Consider the following 18,689-nt stretch of genomic DNA (forward strand, 5'->3'; position numbering starts at 1 on the left):
GTGAGAGAGAGAGAGAGAGAGAGCTGTGAATCATGGCAGCAGCAATGGGCTTGCAATTATGTAACACGGCAAAGAACGATGAAACAGTGGTTGGTTAATAAGGATGACAAAATACGTGTGCAGCCATTAGCCACTAACTGTAAGTCTGGAGGTAAGAAAATACCTCCAATTAGCAGAAGAAATAAATGGCTAAGGGACAGAGAATGAGATTGTGGTGCTCCAGGAGCTGACTGCAGTCTTCTGGTCTAAATGCCTAATTGCACCCTGTGGACAAAGTCTGACATTTAACTCCCCCCCCCCCCAAAAGAAGACCATTTGATTACAAAATGCCACCCTGGGTCAGCCTCCAAACTTCCTTGTGGTATTTAACCCAATTGCTGAGATGCTGGCTGCTGAACAATGAGACCCAAATTGACCCAAAGCACCAAAGCACCACCACCACCACCAATAAACAAAAGACAGAACTGTGGTCGGCTTTGTCCAGTGGACTTCACCAATGGTCTGGTAGGAGAGTTCCCTTGCCTGGCTGGATCTGTCCTGTCATTTTTCCTTTGGTACAAGAGGTACCCCCTCCTGCCTCTGAGCAAGAACGTCTCTGAAGAGAGTCCTCTACTCTATATTTAGGTCTTAGCCCGCTATCTAGGCTTAGATAAGTTAGCTAGCAGGCTAAACCCCACAGTAAGGACCGTGTTCCACCTAACTGAGGCTCAGATCTCACATGGTTGGTCGTTCAGACGTCTCATATCTCAGAGCACCAAGATGAGTGAATGGTCTTAGGAGTGTTTTCAACTCGCAACTAAGGTGGGCTTGTTATTATTCTCCCACAGCGCCCCCACGTCATCATTTTTGAAATACTGCCCTCCCCAAATACCGCAGTATACAGTACAGTAAAACATCTCTTGGCTTAAAGGTTTTGGAAACATTAGATGTCAAGTCTGTCAAGTCTCTTGCCAATATAATATTTATGACAGCCTGAACATGAATTCTCAACTCACTGGAAATGATTGCGACTGGCCTGAGCGATACTGCCCCCTGTAATCTCTTAAAACACTTCTGGACCACCAGTGGGCAGAACGTGTTATTACAAACTTCTATTACCAAAGAAAAGCCTTACCAGTTTGCACAGAAGCCCCTGTAGTTACTGAGTAATACACCTTAGTGTGTAATTTCTGCAATATCCATCTTCACACTCTCTCAATAAAGGCTGCTAATGGCTTTGGGCATTTAGCTACTAAACAGTTAATAGAGTTCTGAGGACTGGTGATTGGTCAGTATGCTAGGCTCAGTGTAGACATCAGTGTAGAATCTTCTGATCAGTTCTGATCAAGAGTACAGTGCCATCTGCAAACACGCTCGTACAACATATGGGCTGTGTCTGAAACTAGTCAGTGTGCAGTATTTGAAGGCAGGAAGGAACCGAGTCATGTCCTAAGGTACCTTTATCCTGCTGATTTGCGAAGGCAGCCTAGACGTATCCTTCACTGCCTTACATGTCCCATGACCCTCTGGGTTAGTGCCGGCTCACCTCGAGAGAAAAAGCAAGCAGCAATCTGTACAAATTACGTAAGTTATGTGCAATTATTGGCTTTTTAGGACTTGATGACTTAATGAGTTACGCCACTAGCTGACAGTCGTTGTCGGCATCCTAGCAATGTCATGACATATTACAGCCTTCGATTCGGCTGTAGGTACCTTCATCTTAATGCTTAATGCTGCCTTCAAGGTACAGTGGGGCCCAAATGTATGAGAGCAGCATTGACAATGCATTATTTTGTAATGTAATACCCTTACAAATACAGGTGCTTCAAATGTGATTTAGAAGAACCACTTCAAAGAACCAGTAGTAGAGACGTTCATGTAGTAGAAAAGTGTGAGTGTGAAGAACCTTTTAAAGGCTTAAAAATGTGTTGCTTTATGTAAAGGGTCTTTACCAATGTAAAGGTTCTTAATACTCATACATTTACATTTATATTTAAGGCATTTAGCAGACGCTCTTCTCCAGAGCGACTTACAAAAGTGCTTTGCTGTTTATCCAAGAAAATCCTAGCTAGTTTAAACAGGCAAAAAAAAAGATACATCTAAGTTTAGACACTACTAAACACAAGTCAATAAGGAGACCACTCTGCTATTCACCCAAGTATTCTCGGAAGAGGTGGGTCTTCAGTCTGGGTTTGAAGACAGCGAGAGACTCGGACACCCAGGGGAAGCTCGTTCCACCACTTTGGTGCCAGGACAGAAAAAAGCCTGGACGCTTGTCTTCCGCGGATTTTGAGGGATGGCTGGTCGAGCCGAGCCGTACTTGAAGCTCGAAGGGCTCTTGGTGCGGATCGGCTTTTGACCATTGCCATCAAGTACGGAGGGGCTGGTCCGTTCTGGGCCAGCGTCAGGGGTTTGAATCTGATGGGGCAGCACCTACAGGAAGCCAGTGAAGAGAACGCAGCAGTGGAGTGACATGGCTAAATTTTGGGACATTGAAGACGACCCGTGCCGCTGCATTCTGGATGAGTTGCAGGGGTCTGATGGTGCGCAGAGGGAGACCAGCCAGAAGAGAGTTGCAGTAGTCAAGTCTTGAAGTGACGAGAGACTGAACAAGCACCTGGGCAACTCTCTAGAGAGGAAGGGCATGACCGAGCATAACACATTTCTGCTGTTAGAAACATGGTTTTTCATGGGACCAAAATTTGTTCTTCTTTGCCATCTCTCAAAGAACCATTAGAAACAACTTAGTTTTTTAACATGGTCAGTGTTGCACTGCTGAGAATTACCCACCAGCCAAATATTACCTGCTCTGTAGTGGTCAGTCCTGTGAGCTCCTATTGAAGAACAGGGTGAAAGGAGGCTAATAAAGTATACAGAGAAGCAGATGGACTACAGTCTGTAAATAAAGAACTACACAGTGCTCCTATGCGGTAGGTGGAGCATGGTATGAAATAATATGGTGTAAAATACGTATGGTGTAAAATAATTCACCCCCTTTAAAGCGACTGACCTAATTCAACAGAGGTCCAGACAGTTGGTGCTAGTAGTCTCACAATTAGTGAAATTGAGATCGCAGTGTGCCGTGGATGTGTCTCAAGGTCCAGTCAATGGTTTAAACAGTATTCCTGGCTCCAAATACACCATGAAGGCCACAAAGGACAACTCAGACAAATGGCTATTAAAGACTATAAGTCAGGGGTTACAAAATAAAAGTCATGGATACAAAAATTCCAAGTCACTGAACATCCATCCACTGAAGATCCATCATTAAAGGAATGGAAGGATTATGACACATTCAACTAATTCAAGTTCAAGTTCAACTAATGCTGCCACCACCATGCTTCACGGTGGGACTGGTGTGTTTTTGGTGATGTGCAATTCAAAAGTATTTCTACAGCGCTTTTCACAACGGATGTTGTCACAAAGCAGCTTTACAGAGATTCGAGTCCGAGCCTCTTTTGAGCAAGCCAGTGGCAACAGTGGCAAGGAAAAACGTTGAGAGGAAGAAACCTTGAGAGGAACCGAGACTCAAGAAGGGAACCCATCCTCTTCTGGTTAACACCGGATTACAACAATAGATGTCGGGTAATAACAATAAACAACACTGTGCAGTGTTAGTAGTGTAAAGCTCAATTTTGGTCTCATCAGGCCAAAGAACTTTTTTCCAGTTCCAGTTTTTTCCACTTGGCGTCACCCACAGGTCTTTGCCCCCACCACCACCCATGCCAGACCAGCGGCACACCCTCCTACCACTGCTACATGTCTGATGACCATGTTAAAACCTAAATGGACTCTTAACTATCTGCCACTATTAATATCACCACTACTAACTATCATTACTCTGACCATCACTGCCATGACTATATTACGTTCTACTACAGCATGATTATTATATTATGATTATGATCAGAGCAGTTTAACAGTTTAGATGGTTTGGTGACTTTTATCAATAATTTATAAATAGTTCTGACCAGAGGAGGATGGGTTGGTCCCCCTTGTGAGTCTTGGTTCCTCCCAAGGTTTCTTCCTCCAGCTCTGAGGGAGTTTTTCCTTGCCACTGTCGCCATTGGCTTGCTCACTGGGGGTCTTGGACCCTTCATGTCTTCTTATGTTATTTCTTTTTCTGTCTTTTACTAATTATTAATTATGTAAAGCTGCTTTGTGACGACAGTTGTAAAAAGCTATACAAATAAATTTGACTTGACTTGACATAACACACATCTCCTCCGATTCATGCAAAGCCAGCCAACGCCATTGACATTGGGCATTGCCGGGCTGCTGACACACTCTGGGGAGGAACGTGCAGGATCCCCCAGCTCTGCTGCACTAGCTTTTAAAAGTGATGATCTACCCACCCGGAGAGAGAGAACACAGCCAATTGCACTTTCTTGGACCTGATGGCAAAGCGACATGGCTCAGGATTTGAACCCCACGGGTGGCAGCGAATTAGACTGCTCCTCACTCAGAGCCCAGCATAAACTTTTTCAATACTGATTTAAATACCATCTGACCCTGTAATATACACTCCTTCCAGAAACTGGACAAACTAACATTATTCTACATATATGGAATTCTTTCTGCACCCCATGAAGGAAGATCACTGAGGAAACCCTGAGCTTTAGATAGGATGTCTAAGCACTGTTTGAGGTGGACTAGTTTCACCACATGCTGCAATGTAATGGCTAAGTGATTTGACCGGCTGCTTCGTATGGGGGAAAGCATCTGCTGGATTTCACATTAGTGTGAAACAACCCGTAATTTTATTCCTCTATTGTTAGGCTGGTTGGAAAAGGACTACTATTGGTGAAGCAGCTCTAGATTTACAGAATTACAGAGGCCTACTTAATTGTCAGTGTCAGACCTGTGACGACTACAGACGTCACACATTCCTACTGGATATTCATACTGACTTCATTAGCTATTGCTGCATCTGGGCTTTAAAATATGGGGATCCGGCCTAAATCCATACAGGATGTGTGAGGTATAAGAGCCGGCAGCTCGTGCTAAACGGGTGAGCATTGTCGCTCCGAACCCCCAGAGGACTGACAAGACAAAGGACAAAGCCTCAGACACCCTGCTGAGCACTCCCTGATGTCACATGCTTTCCATTCAGCGCAAGGGCTTGCTGCAATGTCAGGGAATGTGTTGACTCTTACTGTCTCGTCCTCGTGTTCCACAAAGGGTGTTTCTATTAACCTGTGCCATGTGGCCTACCTACATTAGCATGTGGCAATGCAGAGGAGACAGAGACAGAGGTGGCATTGTGAGAGGGTCATAAGAGAAGGCTTACATGTGCAAACCTGAAAGCTGCAAACAAACCATGCCCACACACACACACACACACACACACGACCCGGATATTCTGCTGTGTTTAAATGTCTCTAGGATACTGAGGGCTAAAACTACATGGTAGAAGTGTAACCTGCTCTAAAATTCATCGAATTGGGAAACTTTGCCTGGTGACCTCCATTATGGCCCCTTTTCCAAATAGCAGGAAAATAGAAGATTGCCATCTAGTGGTTGACCTAGAATGCATCTGATGTATGTTCTATCATGAAATACCACAGAAGCTATAGATTTACAGTATTATTATTATAATTAATAACGTAAAAAATATGAATAATCATTGTGGCCTGTGCAAAAGTTTGGGCACCTTGCCCCCCCCCCCCATTTGCGCACACTTTTTCCTGGTTTTGTAGGTGGAATATTTACCTTGCAGGAGGCCTCTAGTGATACCTCCAGGGTTGTCGTGCATGCACAGCTTGTTCAAGGTCTATCCACCAATTCTCCCTCCACCCATTCAATGCTACCAACGCCACTGGCAGCAGCACAACCCTAAAGCATAATCGACACACCCTTAAGTTTCACAGTTGGCAAGGTGTTCTTTTCATAAAAATATATATAGCTCCCGATGTAACTTTGCTGATTTTGGCCACATCGGTTCACAGTACTTGTCTAGATGTTAGAAGTTATGTCTGTGCAAGCAACGCTGCACAGTAGAACAGTGCACCACCATTTTTACTTGGCTAAAATCTCCTGCAGATTCTTGGCAGTCGTGTGTGTGTGTGGGAGGGGGGTGATTTGCCTTTCTTACCAGCATATGAGCATTTTTGTCTGAGAGATGTCTTGGTCTTCCAAAACTCACTAAGACCTTCACAGTTCCCATAAACAGTCATTTCCGCAAGCTAAAAAAACCACTTCCTCTGCCTTAAGGACATTGGACATATGGACATAGTTTTTTTAGACCTTTAGACAGTCGCTTAGAGAAGCTCATGTTTGATGAGTGTTAGTATAAGGTTTAAAGAATCAAATAATTTACAAATCTTAGACATTTCATTCAGCTGACATGCCTCAGGTTTAATGTGCTAAACCCTAAGACTGCATTGCACTGTGACGCTAAGACACAAAGCCAAACTCCTACATATCGCAAAAACCCTCAAACAGTGTGCCGTGTCCCGTCATAGCACAGTGGGTGTGGCTCAGAGTCAGGTTCTTTGAATGACAAAGAGAGAGAGAGAGAACCAGAAAGACATACACAGAGACAGCGGGTGGGAAAGCGCCTCCGAAGGCCGCCCCGTTCTGCTGAACACTTGCAGTGAAATCATCAGAATATGGACAGACATTTTTCTTATTAGTATTTTTATCTCTCCTCTCTGATAGGCCAGCTATTAGACTGGCCCATAGCAGCCTATGGCTGTGGCCTACTTTACCATTCCCCATGTAGATTCCCGACCCTGAGAGTGTGCCGTTTTTTTTTTCCCCTCTGTCCTGTGGTTGAAAGTGATAGAACGAGCAAAACACAGACAGGAAGTGGAGGAGGGCTTGTCATGAACCATTTCCATCTCCGCATGGTTTTACATGGGCTCTAAAATGGCTCCTGGACATGCTCACAGGGCATACATGAGGTATATCATAAAAGATCATGTACTATCCTGCGTGTTTCAATACTGGTAACATGTCCTTTCCAGCTTTGTTTTACTCACAAATAAATTCTACAATGATAAAGAATGTATTGTGATCCTGTATTTACAACAATTTTCTGTCAATATGAGACCTTCTGTCTATGATTTGTATATAATAAGCCCCGGGCACCCATGACCCTGTCACCAGTACACTGGTTGTCCTTCCTCGGAGCTCATTTGGTAGATATTGTCCACTGCATACCACAGGAACACCCCACAAGACCTCCCCTTCTGCAGATGCTCTGACCCAGTCGTCTAGCCATCACAATCTGGTCCTTATCAAAGTGTCTCGCCCATGTCTTCTGCCTTTTAACACGCATCACCTTCAAGAACTGCATGTTCACTTACTGCCCTCAACATATCCCAGATAAGTGGTTTTGATGTTACGGCTGATCAGCGTATATTACGCTATGCTCTGATCTCCCCTACACAATTTATGGTCATTGATCAGCTGTCAACCATAAACGCCAGCCATTTGCGATCAACTGCTAATGAACAGTGTGTAGATAGGCCTGTTAATTGAGCTGTGACATCAATCAGTATCACAGCAGGTGATGTGGAGCTGTATGTGAGCGGCTGACCTGCAGATAGCCTGGGCTGTCACAGTAGCACAGGGCTGCATTGCGAGTGTGCGGCTGGAATGCTACATGGGGCAGATTGCAGCCTGACGTGTCGTATATTACAGCACATTTCTCTCTCTCTCTCGCCACGGTCCCAGAAATAGGCTATATGTTCCGCAAGGTTCAGATCCTCCCTCTCCCCGCAAGTTTGATTCACGCCGTGGAGAAACGGCAGCAGTGCTCCTCCATGCAGACCAGCGAGACAATTAAGTGCTATTTGCATCTATGATGTAAGGTAATGCATGTGTAAGCTATGAGCAGCGTGTGTTTTTATGGGAATTTCAGGAATGGTAATTACTGTGTACACTGTGTAATGATAGCTTGCATAAGTGGAGAATTTATAATGAAAGTGTTGGAAAATTAGAAGGGTGGCGTGCTAAATGCCATGGCAGGGCATGGTGTCTGCTTAGGCTGCGGCTGAGGGATGCATGTAGCGCTTCATTCAGTGCAGTACACAAGGGCGGATACGCTTAGTACGGAAATGCAGAGTTAGGGACTTCGGGACACATGCAAATGTACGGATATGGACGTTCTAGGCTTTAATATATATATATAGCTTTAGTATAACGGCTTCAGGATCATTTTGATGACCCACTGACTGTAACAGGGAGAAAAACGTCTCCATCACTGCCACTGCGGTCTGTAACACTGCTAACGGCTCTATGTGCAGTCAAGACAGTGAAGGATGGGTTGTTTTTTTCAGCTTGGCTAGCATTAATGAGCTAATAAAGCTAATTAAGCAAACTGTTTGAGAAATTAGGGTAGAATATACATAAACTATGTGGACGAATACTTGGTCTAGCTCATGCTTTATGGTTACGTCACGTTTTTCGTGTCTGCGAATGTAACTACTTGGGTCGTTAGGATGCTAGTTAGCAAGCTAAGGGCTATATATCCCGTCGGCTGATAGCAGTCTGATGCAGAGATCAGACTACATTAGTCGACACATTTCCAGAGTAGGATGCTCCTACAACACCCCAACTACAAAAAGTCTAGCAATTCAAAATTGGTTGTGTTTTCCTGCCTAGTTTTACAACTCCTGTAATGTAGACCAATAGGATGACAGAGTGCTCTCTCTGGCACACCTACTGTATATAAACATGGCGAAGAGAAAGAGGGGTTGCTGCTGTTGCAGCAGCTATCAGGTAGAACAACGAAGCTGAGGAGAGGCTTGTAGAGCTGTGGCAACAATAGCTCTGCCTTTGTGCCGTTTCCTCGAGGGAGTGCCATGACAGAGTCCAAAAAGATAAATGTTGGTGAGAAATAGTGGAGGCACTTCAGCAACCCCGGCGAGAAGCTGGTTGTGCAGGCTTATCAATCCCCAGCAGCTGAAACTGTGTCCTTGCTTCTGGGACCCTGTGGCAGCTAGGTGAGTAGGCATGTTCTATTATTACTCAGAACCTTACAACTGTCTCGTTTATGTGCGTACTCTTACACTTACGATCATGTGGCTGTGGGGTGTTAGCTATAGAGCTCAGTTTTGATCACCAGTGACACAATTGGCTTTTGATAGAGGACTTACGTTCGCCAGGAGCAGGAATAGGAAACACGGATTTAGGCTGAATCACTGGAATGGCGCGTTTCTTCTAATCGACTGAATGAGAGTAGTAGTATTGACTGAAGGTCCTTGTCCTCTTCTGAGGCTGTTACAGACATCTACACCACTGACATTTTCACTTTGCAGCATCAGAACCTGATTAGATTGTGATTGTGTGCTGCTGTCTTCATAAGCAGAAATGGGGTGGCTAGTTTTTTCGGTTGCAATTAAATTAACTCAATTAAATGAAATTATAAGAAAGAAATGTCATTAAATTAAAATAGGATAGGGCCTACATTTGCCCTTCAAACAGCCTTTGGAAGCCTTCCTTCAAGATTCTGGTCCATGTTGACTGATGATGATTGCGTCACGTGATTCCCGCTGATTTTTCAGGAGCACTTTCATGCTGGGAATGTCCCATTTTGTCACATCCCAAAGGTCATCTAACGGATTCGGTTTGGGTGACAGAGAAGGTCCAGTTGGAGATAACTGCCTCGCCACAGGCTGCATCATCAAGCTGGAAGTCCGCGTTAGAAGATGGGTAAATTGCAACAACACTCAAACATTACCCACACCATTACACCGCCACCCGAATGAGGAGGTGTAGAGGTGTTCCTAATAAAGTGCACAGTCCCCACTGTATAAAGGCTGTCTATACAGTTGTATTACCCTATATAGAGCATCAAAAAAACAGAAGCTGAAACTGTTATCCATGTAGACTGGATTACCTGCTCCTTGACGGAGGCCAGGATGGCGGAGGTAGTCTCTGTTTCAGATCCATCCCCGTTGGAGGCGTTCAGGACTGGGCTCAACATGCTGGAGTTCTCGATGTCAGATGCCTGGTCGGGAACTGGCATTACTGCAAACAAAAACAGTAGACAAGAGTACGTCAAGCGACAGGGACATAATCTAAGGGATACCCCTCACCCCCCACAATCAGGCTAAATAGGGAAAATAAGGCCAACAATAAATGTAAGCATCTAATGAGATCTTCAGCATCAGCCGATACTCATTCTTAAACGTCTAAACTTCACTGAAGAAGAACACCTAAACGTAGTCTGTCATGCCCCAACTACTCAAACACTCGACTGCCCCACAGCTGACATCATCACATTGCACAGTGAGAGTGTGTGCTGTTTCAGGCTAGACCATTCATTCTAATGTCCCTCAGGATACCCCATCTGGAATTTTCTGCTGGTACCAGACAGCACAACTGGCTTCACTCTCTCTGGGTGGGTGGGGCTGGCCTCCCTCTTGCCCATCACTCAGCACGTTGCTAGGCAGCGCAGGCGTCTGATGTAACAGAATTAGCAGTTAATGCTCTCCCTGCCCTGCATTACATTTACAACGCTTGGCTGCCGCTCCCTTCTCCACAGGTAGGTGACTGAGTTAGGAGTCCTGGCCATGGTGCGCTTGTCTGGGCAGGGAATCAAACCCCTAGTCTGCCACATGGACGATGCTGTTAGCCACTACTCTACTGCTGTTACAGAGGTACACTATATGTCCGAAAGTTCGTGGACACCTCTTCTAATAATTGTGCAAATGCATACACACACACAGCTTGTCCCTGTAAAGAGGTTCTTCCAATAAAACAGGACTCTCTGGAGCAGAGATACTTTTGCGATGAGTTAGGGAGTTTAGGGATGAGGTGGGGTGGTGATCGTGCAACATCCTGACCTAACTAACGCTCTTGTCGTGTGCGAGTGCAATCAGATCCTCACAGCAAATTCCTGTACACTAGAGACAGTTACTCCAAGAAAAGTAGAAACGACTCCCTTGACCCTTGATCTTGCAAGAAACAATGAATGAGCAGCTGTCTCAATACTTCTGTCCATGTAAAGTAAGAGAGTAAAGTATTAGCATAGCATGGTATGTTAGTCCAGCTGGGGATTTGATCCTTAGGCTGGACAATACATGACATGAGCATTAAAGGCCTGAGCGAGGATCGAACCCACAACCCCAGGATCCCGCCGGCCGTTCTACTTATCAGATGTCCTCCACCTTTGCTTCCAGGTCATGTCAATGTCGTTGAGAAACCTGTAGTGATACAGAAACATGGCTTAGCTAAATGTTTCCTCTTGGTAATGATTGAAGTCACCGAGCGCTGTTACACGTGTCCAGCATGTGTAGCATGGTCCCATTTCCCTCAACAATTAAACACCACTCTGCCAAAGCCAAAGCAACGCATTTCCAGAATCAGTACAAGAGTGTATTCCATCCTCTGCTCTCCATTCTCTCTTCCTCTCACTGTTGGTGACTCCCAAACACAGCCGTCTCTCAGACGTCACTCTTTGATTGGGCTTGGTTTGCCGGCTTTCCGTAAGACCTTAAACTCAGAAGCCTGTGCCTGAAATAACCAAGCCTGAGAGAAGCGTACTGGGATTCCCACATCAACACACCCTCTCCCTCCATCCCTCTTCTTCTTTCTTTCTCTCTCGCCCTCCCTCGTTTCCCTTCTTTCCTATTCTCCCACCTCTCGCTGCTTTCTCTCTCTCTCATACTCCCTCTGACACTCACCCCCACTACTTCATTCCCTCCCTCCCTCTCCTTTCCTTCTTTCTCTCGGTTCCTCTTTCTTTCTGCCTCCTACCCTCTCTCTCTTTCTCTCTCCCTCATTCCTTCCCTCCCTCGCTTTTCCTTTCTCCACTCTCTCTCCATTCCTTCCTCCCTCCCTCTCGCTTTCTCCCATTTCCTCTCTCCATCTATTCTCCTCTCTCTCTCTCCTTCCTTCACTAGCTCCCTTTTGTTCTTTCTCTCCGTTTCTCTTTCTTTCTGCCTCCCACCCTCTCTCACCCCCTACCTCCCTCTCTCTCTCTCTCTCATTTCCCCTCTCCATTTATTATGCTTTCTGCTCTCTCTCTCTCTTTCTCTCACCCTCGCTCCATTTCTTTTCTGTCTGCCTCCCCTCTCTCAGCTCCCCTCTCTACTACGGTTTCTCTTTCTTTCTGCCTCCCATCCTCTCACTCTCGTTTGCCCCTCCTCATCTCTTCTGCTCTCTCTCCCCCATCACTCTCTGTCCTTCTCTCTGGCTGCCTGGCTCTCTTCGCTCATCCCTCTGTCCAGAAGCGATCCACCAACTGTTAGCCTGAGCTCCTAAGAACAAGCATCTGCACTCGCAGCAGGAGGGTCCAGAAAATGGCCGCTCACGTGCAGGACACGAGCAGCGTACACCTACAAAGGCAGACAGCAGTTTTACATGAATACACACACATACTTACATACATGCTCACACACACAAACACACACACACACATCAGTTGCATAACTGCTTCTTTCAAGCTAATGAACCCCCTGGACAGACTGGTATTGACTGTTTACAGAGACGGATTAAGCAGGACGACACAAAGCTACAAATCTCGCCGCTCTTCTAAAGGCAGCGAGAAAGAGAGAGAGAGAGAGAGAGAGAGACATTTCTGGGTCAAAATGACGTCTTGCCAGTTAAGGGTGATCACTCTGGACAGGCCGCAGCCAGGCAGCTTAACTAATAAGACGCAGCAGCTGTGGGTATATGTAGGATGGATTACACACAGCGGTGCTAATCACACTCATGTATCTGTGTCTGTCTGATAATGCCTAATAACTACAGTCTGACTGATATACACCCATCAGCCACAACATTAGCACCACAAACATTAGCATCTGAGCCACTTTGACAAGAACCAAATTGTGATGGCTGAATGACTGGAGGGTCAGAACATCTACAAAACATCAGGCAGGTCTTGTAAGGGTGTTTCTGGTAAGCAGTGGTCAGTACCTACCATAAGTGCCTCAAGAAAGAACATCCGGTGAAGCGGTGGCGGTGATGGTCATGGGCACCTAAGGCTCACTGATGCGTTCCTTGAAGGCCCAACCTCACAACGTACAGGACTTAAAGGATCTGCTGCTAGGATTTAGGATCCAGGACTTAAAGGATCTAATGTCTCGCTGCCAGATACCACAGGAAGTCTTCAGAGGTCTTGTGGATTCCTCGATACTCAATATTAGGCAGGTAGTATTAATGTTATTGCTGATTAATGTTTTCGTTTCATTTAAAGAGCATCACATACTACTTCAATACAACCTGGAATTTATTTAGTTTGCATTTTATGAGCATGTCCCTCAAATGCCCCAAAGTGGTCTTGAGATCACAGGCCTTCATCATAGGCCTTAGTACTAGTACAGACTGAACTAGTAAGCAGCCACTGATTAAATAAGCGCAAACATATTTTTTGTTTTTTCCCAGTTTTTCAATTCCCACCCTCTATCTAGGATTCCCCCTAAACCATACACTGCAACCAGTGCTGCGAGCATGAACGCTAGCATGTGCTTCCTCTGGGCATTATGAAGCTAGCCATCGCATCTTTCCCAGTTGCTGCTAACCCATCGTCACTGGCCGGCTGAACACACTACGAGGAAAACACTAACGCATTTACATTTACATTGAAGGCATTTATCCACAGCGACTTCCAAAAGTGCTTCACTGTTCACTCAGAAAATACCCTTAGCTAGTTTGTAGAGGCTAGGATTCACAAGATATCTCTATGCTTAGATACTACTACATACAAAAGTCCACATGGAGACCACAGTGCTCTGCACTACACCCATTTCGCCCCAAGTACTCTCGGAAGAGGAGGGTCTTCAGTCTGGGTTTGAAGACAGCAAGCGACTCTGCCGTTTGGACACCCAGGGGAAGCTCGTTCCACCACTGGACGCTTGTCTTCCGTGGATTTTGAGGGATGGCGGGTCGAGCCGAGCCGTACTTGAAGCTGGAAGGGCTCTTGGTGCGGATCGGCTTTTGACCATTGCCATCAAGTACGGAGGTGCTGGTCCATTCCTGGCTTTGTAGGCCAGCGTCAGGGTTTTGAATCTGATGGGGCAGCACCTACAGGAAGCCAGTGAAGAGAACGCAGCAGTGGAGTGACATGGCTGAACTTAGAAGCGTTGAAGACAACCCCTGCTGCTGCATTGTGGATAAATTGCAGGGGTCGCAAAAGGAGACCAGCTAGAAGGGATGCTTCGTATTTACTGATAGGAAAAGACTGAGCTAGGCATGGCTGTGGCATCACCAGGGATTGAACTTAGACAGCAGCACCACTCAGAAACCAACAAAAACATTTATTTGGATTTAAATGTAATGTAAAATGAGGACAAGAATTCTGGGATGCTCCACCTCCAATGCTCAGTATTATATTATTTCAAGATGCCTTAAAACAAAAAACTGTATGCTCACATGCCAACAGTCAAGGGACAGCAGCATGTACATTGTTTATGAGGTGGCATTTCCTGAGGGGATGGCTTGGGAACCTCCACACCTATACCAGCTGTGAGGTATTACCTTTGTGAGTAAGAGCTGAACCCTGGCCAGCGCGCTCATGGCAAGGCGGCTTGAATTATCAACATGAGTTCAAGCGAGGTATGATAGTTGGGGGCATTTAACATTCCTCAATACACAGTGTCACGTGTGTACCAGGGATACGTCATCGAAGGCATTACCACCCACAGTGGACAGCGCACTGGCCGCCCACAGGTGCTTAATGATCGTGACCGGCAGCGTCTGGCTAGAATTGGCCGTGTGACACAGGCTCACAGGCCTGAGCAGCGGTCTGTAGCTTTTCCTGGGAGGTGGGAGCACAAGACCCCCCAGAGTGCCTCTGTTAACACCACGACACCAGAGATAGCGCCCCTCCTGGGGACTGTGAAGTTGATAACTGGATCCTAGAATATTGGCATGGTCCAATAAGTCACAGTGGCAGTTGTTTTGGGCTGATTGTAGGGTTTGTGTGTGGCTAAGCCCCCAAGATGCCATGGACCCTTGCTGTCAACAAGGCACTGTGCAGGTTGGTGGTGGTTCTATTATGGTGGGGGGTGTAGTCCTATGGCATGGGTTGGGTCCACTGGTCCGCCTAAACGCATCATTGACCAGTGCCTGCTATGTTTCACTGCTTGGAGACCATTTGCAGCCCTTCATGGACTTCATACACTCTCACAGTGATTGGATATTCCAGCAGGATAAGGCACTGTGTCATCTGGCCCAGGAACTGGTTCAGAACTGGTTCCTGGAGCATTCTGGAGAGTTCAGACAAATGGTGTGGCAAATCAATCGAGCATATATGGGACGTGGTGGAGAGGTCGTTTCGTACCCGATCCGATCCAGATATATTTGAATCCCAATCTAATTCCAAGTCTTTGTTTTAACCATGGTGCTCAGAGCACCATCCGGTGTCCTCAAGTTGCCATTAACGGACATTACTCCCAGGCAGCAGCAGTGTGGACGTTCTCAGAAGGTAAATAAAAGAGTAAATAACAGAGTCTGCAGTGTGGGGCTATTTTACAGTGGAACATACCATACAAACCATAGTAACTGAACCTTTATAAAGCTATAACTGAAACGCTCTGTTTTACCAGCGAGAGAACCGCACACCTTTCTCTCTTTTTTAAAGCAGTAGAGCACATTTAGAACCGACTGGAGGCTAACGGTAATGCTAATACACACATGCTATAGACACCCAAATCACAGCATCATATTCACCCACTATAAACCAGCTTTTTCACACCAGCGGCCCAGCACTGTTGCTGCGCCCAGGGAGCAGAGAGGGTGAAGTGCCTTGCTCATAAGGCATAACAGTGGTAGATTGCCATGCCCAGGTATTGGACCCACAACCCTGTCATCAATAGCCTGGAGCGCTAACCACTGAGCCACCACTGCCTCTACTCAGGAAAGCCTCTACTAAACCTAACCAATCAGTCCAGAACATCTCATTACAGAATCTGCTATTCATTTTTTTTTTTTACTGAACGTAATAATCAGCAGCTCATCTAATCTAAACTGTGAGGCTGTATTATTTATTCAAACACAGAGATCTGATCAGATCGGATCGGTATTGACTGATGCCCAGCATTAAGAGACTTGGGTCGGGGGGAAAAATGACCTGATCTGTATAGGTACAGGCAACAAAACGGCCATGAACTTGGCCACGCCACAATCACAGCCCTGCTAAAGCCTAGCACTGTACTTCAGAATCAAGCTCACTTGTTTAACAGTGATGCACTAAAATACACTTGTTTGCCATCATAAAAACATTCTATAATAACAAGCAGGGAGGAATAAATCGTGGAGCAGCGCCCGAGTACCAACTGCAGGTCAATCTTCTCTGTGATGAACAGATAAAGCTTTCAGGCTGGGGCTAAAACAAAGCCATCCTTACGCTCTTTAGATTTATGCATACTTTCCCCCGAACCACAAAGATTTCCTCATAGTGCTGGCATACACAAACAGGTCCCTTGTTGTATCATTAAAATGAACCATGCTGTTCAATGAGGCTGCGTCCGCTTTCGCTCGCCTAGTAGTTGCTTTGAACAAGAGTTTGCCAATTCACTCTCTGAGCATCCTTTCACATAACAAGCAACTCTGTATAAAACAGTAAGCAGCCTGTCAAGAGCACTGTAGAGCAGGTCACTGAGTGTATCGCACATTTCGAGGGATGGGATGATTCAAGACAAGCTTACCCCTGGAACACACAACATGGTGAGCTTACAGACAGTAATGAACACATAAAACACCTGTTTATTAACCCCTTAACACAGCAAGTCATGTTACACACTAGGGCTCATTACTCAGTAACTACAGAGACGTCTGTACAAACCGGTGGGGCTATTCTCTGGTAACAGAAGTTTGTAATAACACTTTCGGCCCACCAGCGGCCCACAGGCAAAGCAAGAACTGTGCAGTGCTATTAGCTCAGCTGTCTTTGTCTTTGAAAGCCTTGGAAAATTGAAAAACAGCCTATCAGAGACAGAGACTATCATTCCTGTCCGAGGCTTTGTTCAAACACAGATATGGAATCGGCCTGAAAAACTAGTGCTAGCAACCACTGAGCACCGTCTGAAAGTCTACATCTGAAGCAGGGGTGTCTAATTCCGGGTTTGGCTAGCCAGTCTGACTTGCTGATGGGAGCGTTTACAAATCAGAGGTCAAAAGGTTTACAAATCAGAGGTTGACCACTCCTGGTTTGGAATGACCTCGGTTCCCCTGACCACATAGGAGCGCTGTGCAGTTCTGTAATTCCAGACTGTAGTCCATATGATTCTCTACATACTTCCCTCACCCTGTTCTTCAATGGTGAGGACCCACAGGACTGACCACAACAGAGCAGGTAGTATTTGGGTGGGGGATCAACCCCCACCCCAAACAGATGCCACTGTATATAAAGGCTTTTGCCGTTTTGGAGATACAAGGTTCTTGGTCTTGGTCGATATGCTGTATTTCCCCACGCTACAGTGTAATGAATACCAGAATACTGACCCTTTGAGCAATTACCCAAGTACTCAAGTACCTGTGCACATCTCCAGCCTAACACGTACTGTGATAACTGGATATAAATGTGGCTATAAAGGGACATAAAGTGGACTACCACTAAAGTGGTATCTCCCCCCCCCCCCCCCCAGCACATGTGTGGACGGCTGCACACCTCTGATAGGCTGATTATTCGTTCGGCAGCATTATGACATCAGGCCATCAGGAAGAGGACGTGGTGTCTATGGCGATATCGGCTCGCTTTGACACCGACGCCCAATCACGAGGCCTGTTCCACAGCCCTGGCTGCACATCTCGCTCTCCATCAGCATGCCATCGGCCCGATGATTAGCAGATCCTCCGGAAGATATGACACATCACTTCACCGCGCCGCTGCGAGCCCTGGCAGCCTGACAGCTCACACACTCAACACACTCGCCTTCCTCTCATTTCCCTCGGTAAGCGTGCTGCTTAATGGGTGCATTCTAGGGCGGAAAAATGTATCATTTGTTAATCGCTGCTGCAATATTGACTTTTGCATTATTTAAATATTGCATAAATTACAGCACATGTATAATTCCATAAAATACAACATCCCATAAAATGTCTGATTAGTCTTTGCAAACTCTATTTTTATGCATTTTTTTGTGTATCCAGCCTTTGACAGTTAACCACAATTCAAGCTACACTATACGGACAAAAGTATTGGGACACCTGCTCATTCATTGTCTCTTCTGAAATCAAGGATATAAAAAAATGTCCTGCTTTTGTTGGAGGAACTGTCTCTACTGTCCAGGGATAAAAGGCTTTCTGCTAGATTTTTTGGAGCATTGCTGTAAGGATTTGATTGCATTCAGAGTTAACAAGAGTGGAGTGTTAATAATGATCATCACCTCGACTTATCCCCCAAGTATTAGATAGAGCACCACCAAGCATCATTCCAGAGAACACAGTTCCACTGCTTCACAGCTCAATGCTGGGGGGCATTATACCCCGCTAGCCCATGCCTGGCATTAGGCATGATGTCAATAGGTTAATGTGTATTATCTGCTCCAGAGAGTCCTTTTTCTATTGGCAGTACCTCTATACAGGGCCTAGACAAGCTGTGTGTGTGTGTGTGCTTTTGCACATCTGTGTCAAACAAAGTGACTATAAATGACTAATTAATGGTATGAAGTCACTTTCACACCAGATTAGTTTACTGTTATGCATGGGTGTACTAGTACATGCACTGATGCGCTCGGCTGTACAGCACCACGCCAGACTGTAGCTGCTGTTATTGCTCGTAAACGCCCTAGACTAGTCCTTTTTAGGTGAAC

General features: G+C 45.8%; 1 protein-coding gene across 6 annotated transcripts in view; it reads right to left on the reverse strand.

The window, feature by feature from the left end:
- The window catches only part of ctnnd2b (catenin (cadherin-associated protein), delta 2b), a 117,187-nt gene that overhangs the window by 78,054 nt on the left and 20,444 nt on the right, over nucleotides 1–18,689 (reverse strand). For all 6 annotated transcript variants that reach the window (XM_072688088.1, XM_072688091.1, XM_072688090.1 and 3 more), the window contains one exon: nucleotides 9,827–9,957. In XM_072688088.1, coding sequence (XP_072544189.1) covers nucleotides 9,827–9,955 — 129 coding nt within the window. In that variant the 5' untranslated portion in view covers nucleotides 9,956–9,957. The remainder of the gene's footprint in view (nucleotides 1–9,826; nucleotides 9,958–18,689) is intronic.

The sequence above is a fragment of the Salminus brasiliensis genome, chromosome 9, assembly GCF_030463535.1.
Source record: "Salminus brasiliensis chromosome 9, fSalBra1.hap2, whole genome shotgun sequence".
Lineage (NCBI taxonomy): Eukaryota > Metazoa > Chordata > Actinopteri > Characiformes > Bryconidae > Salminus > Salminus brasiliensis.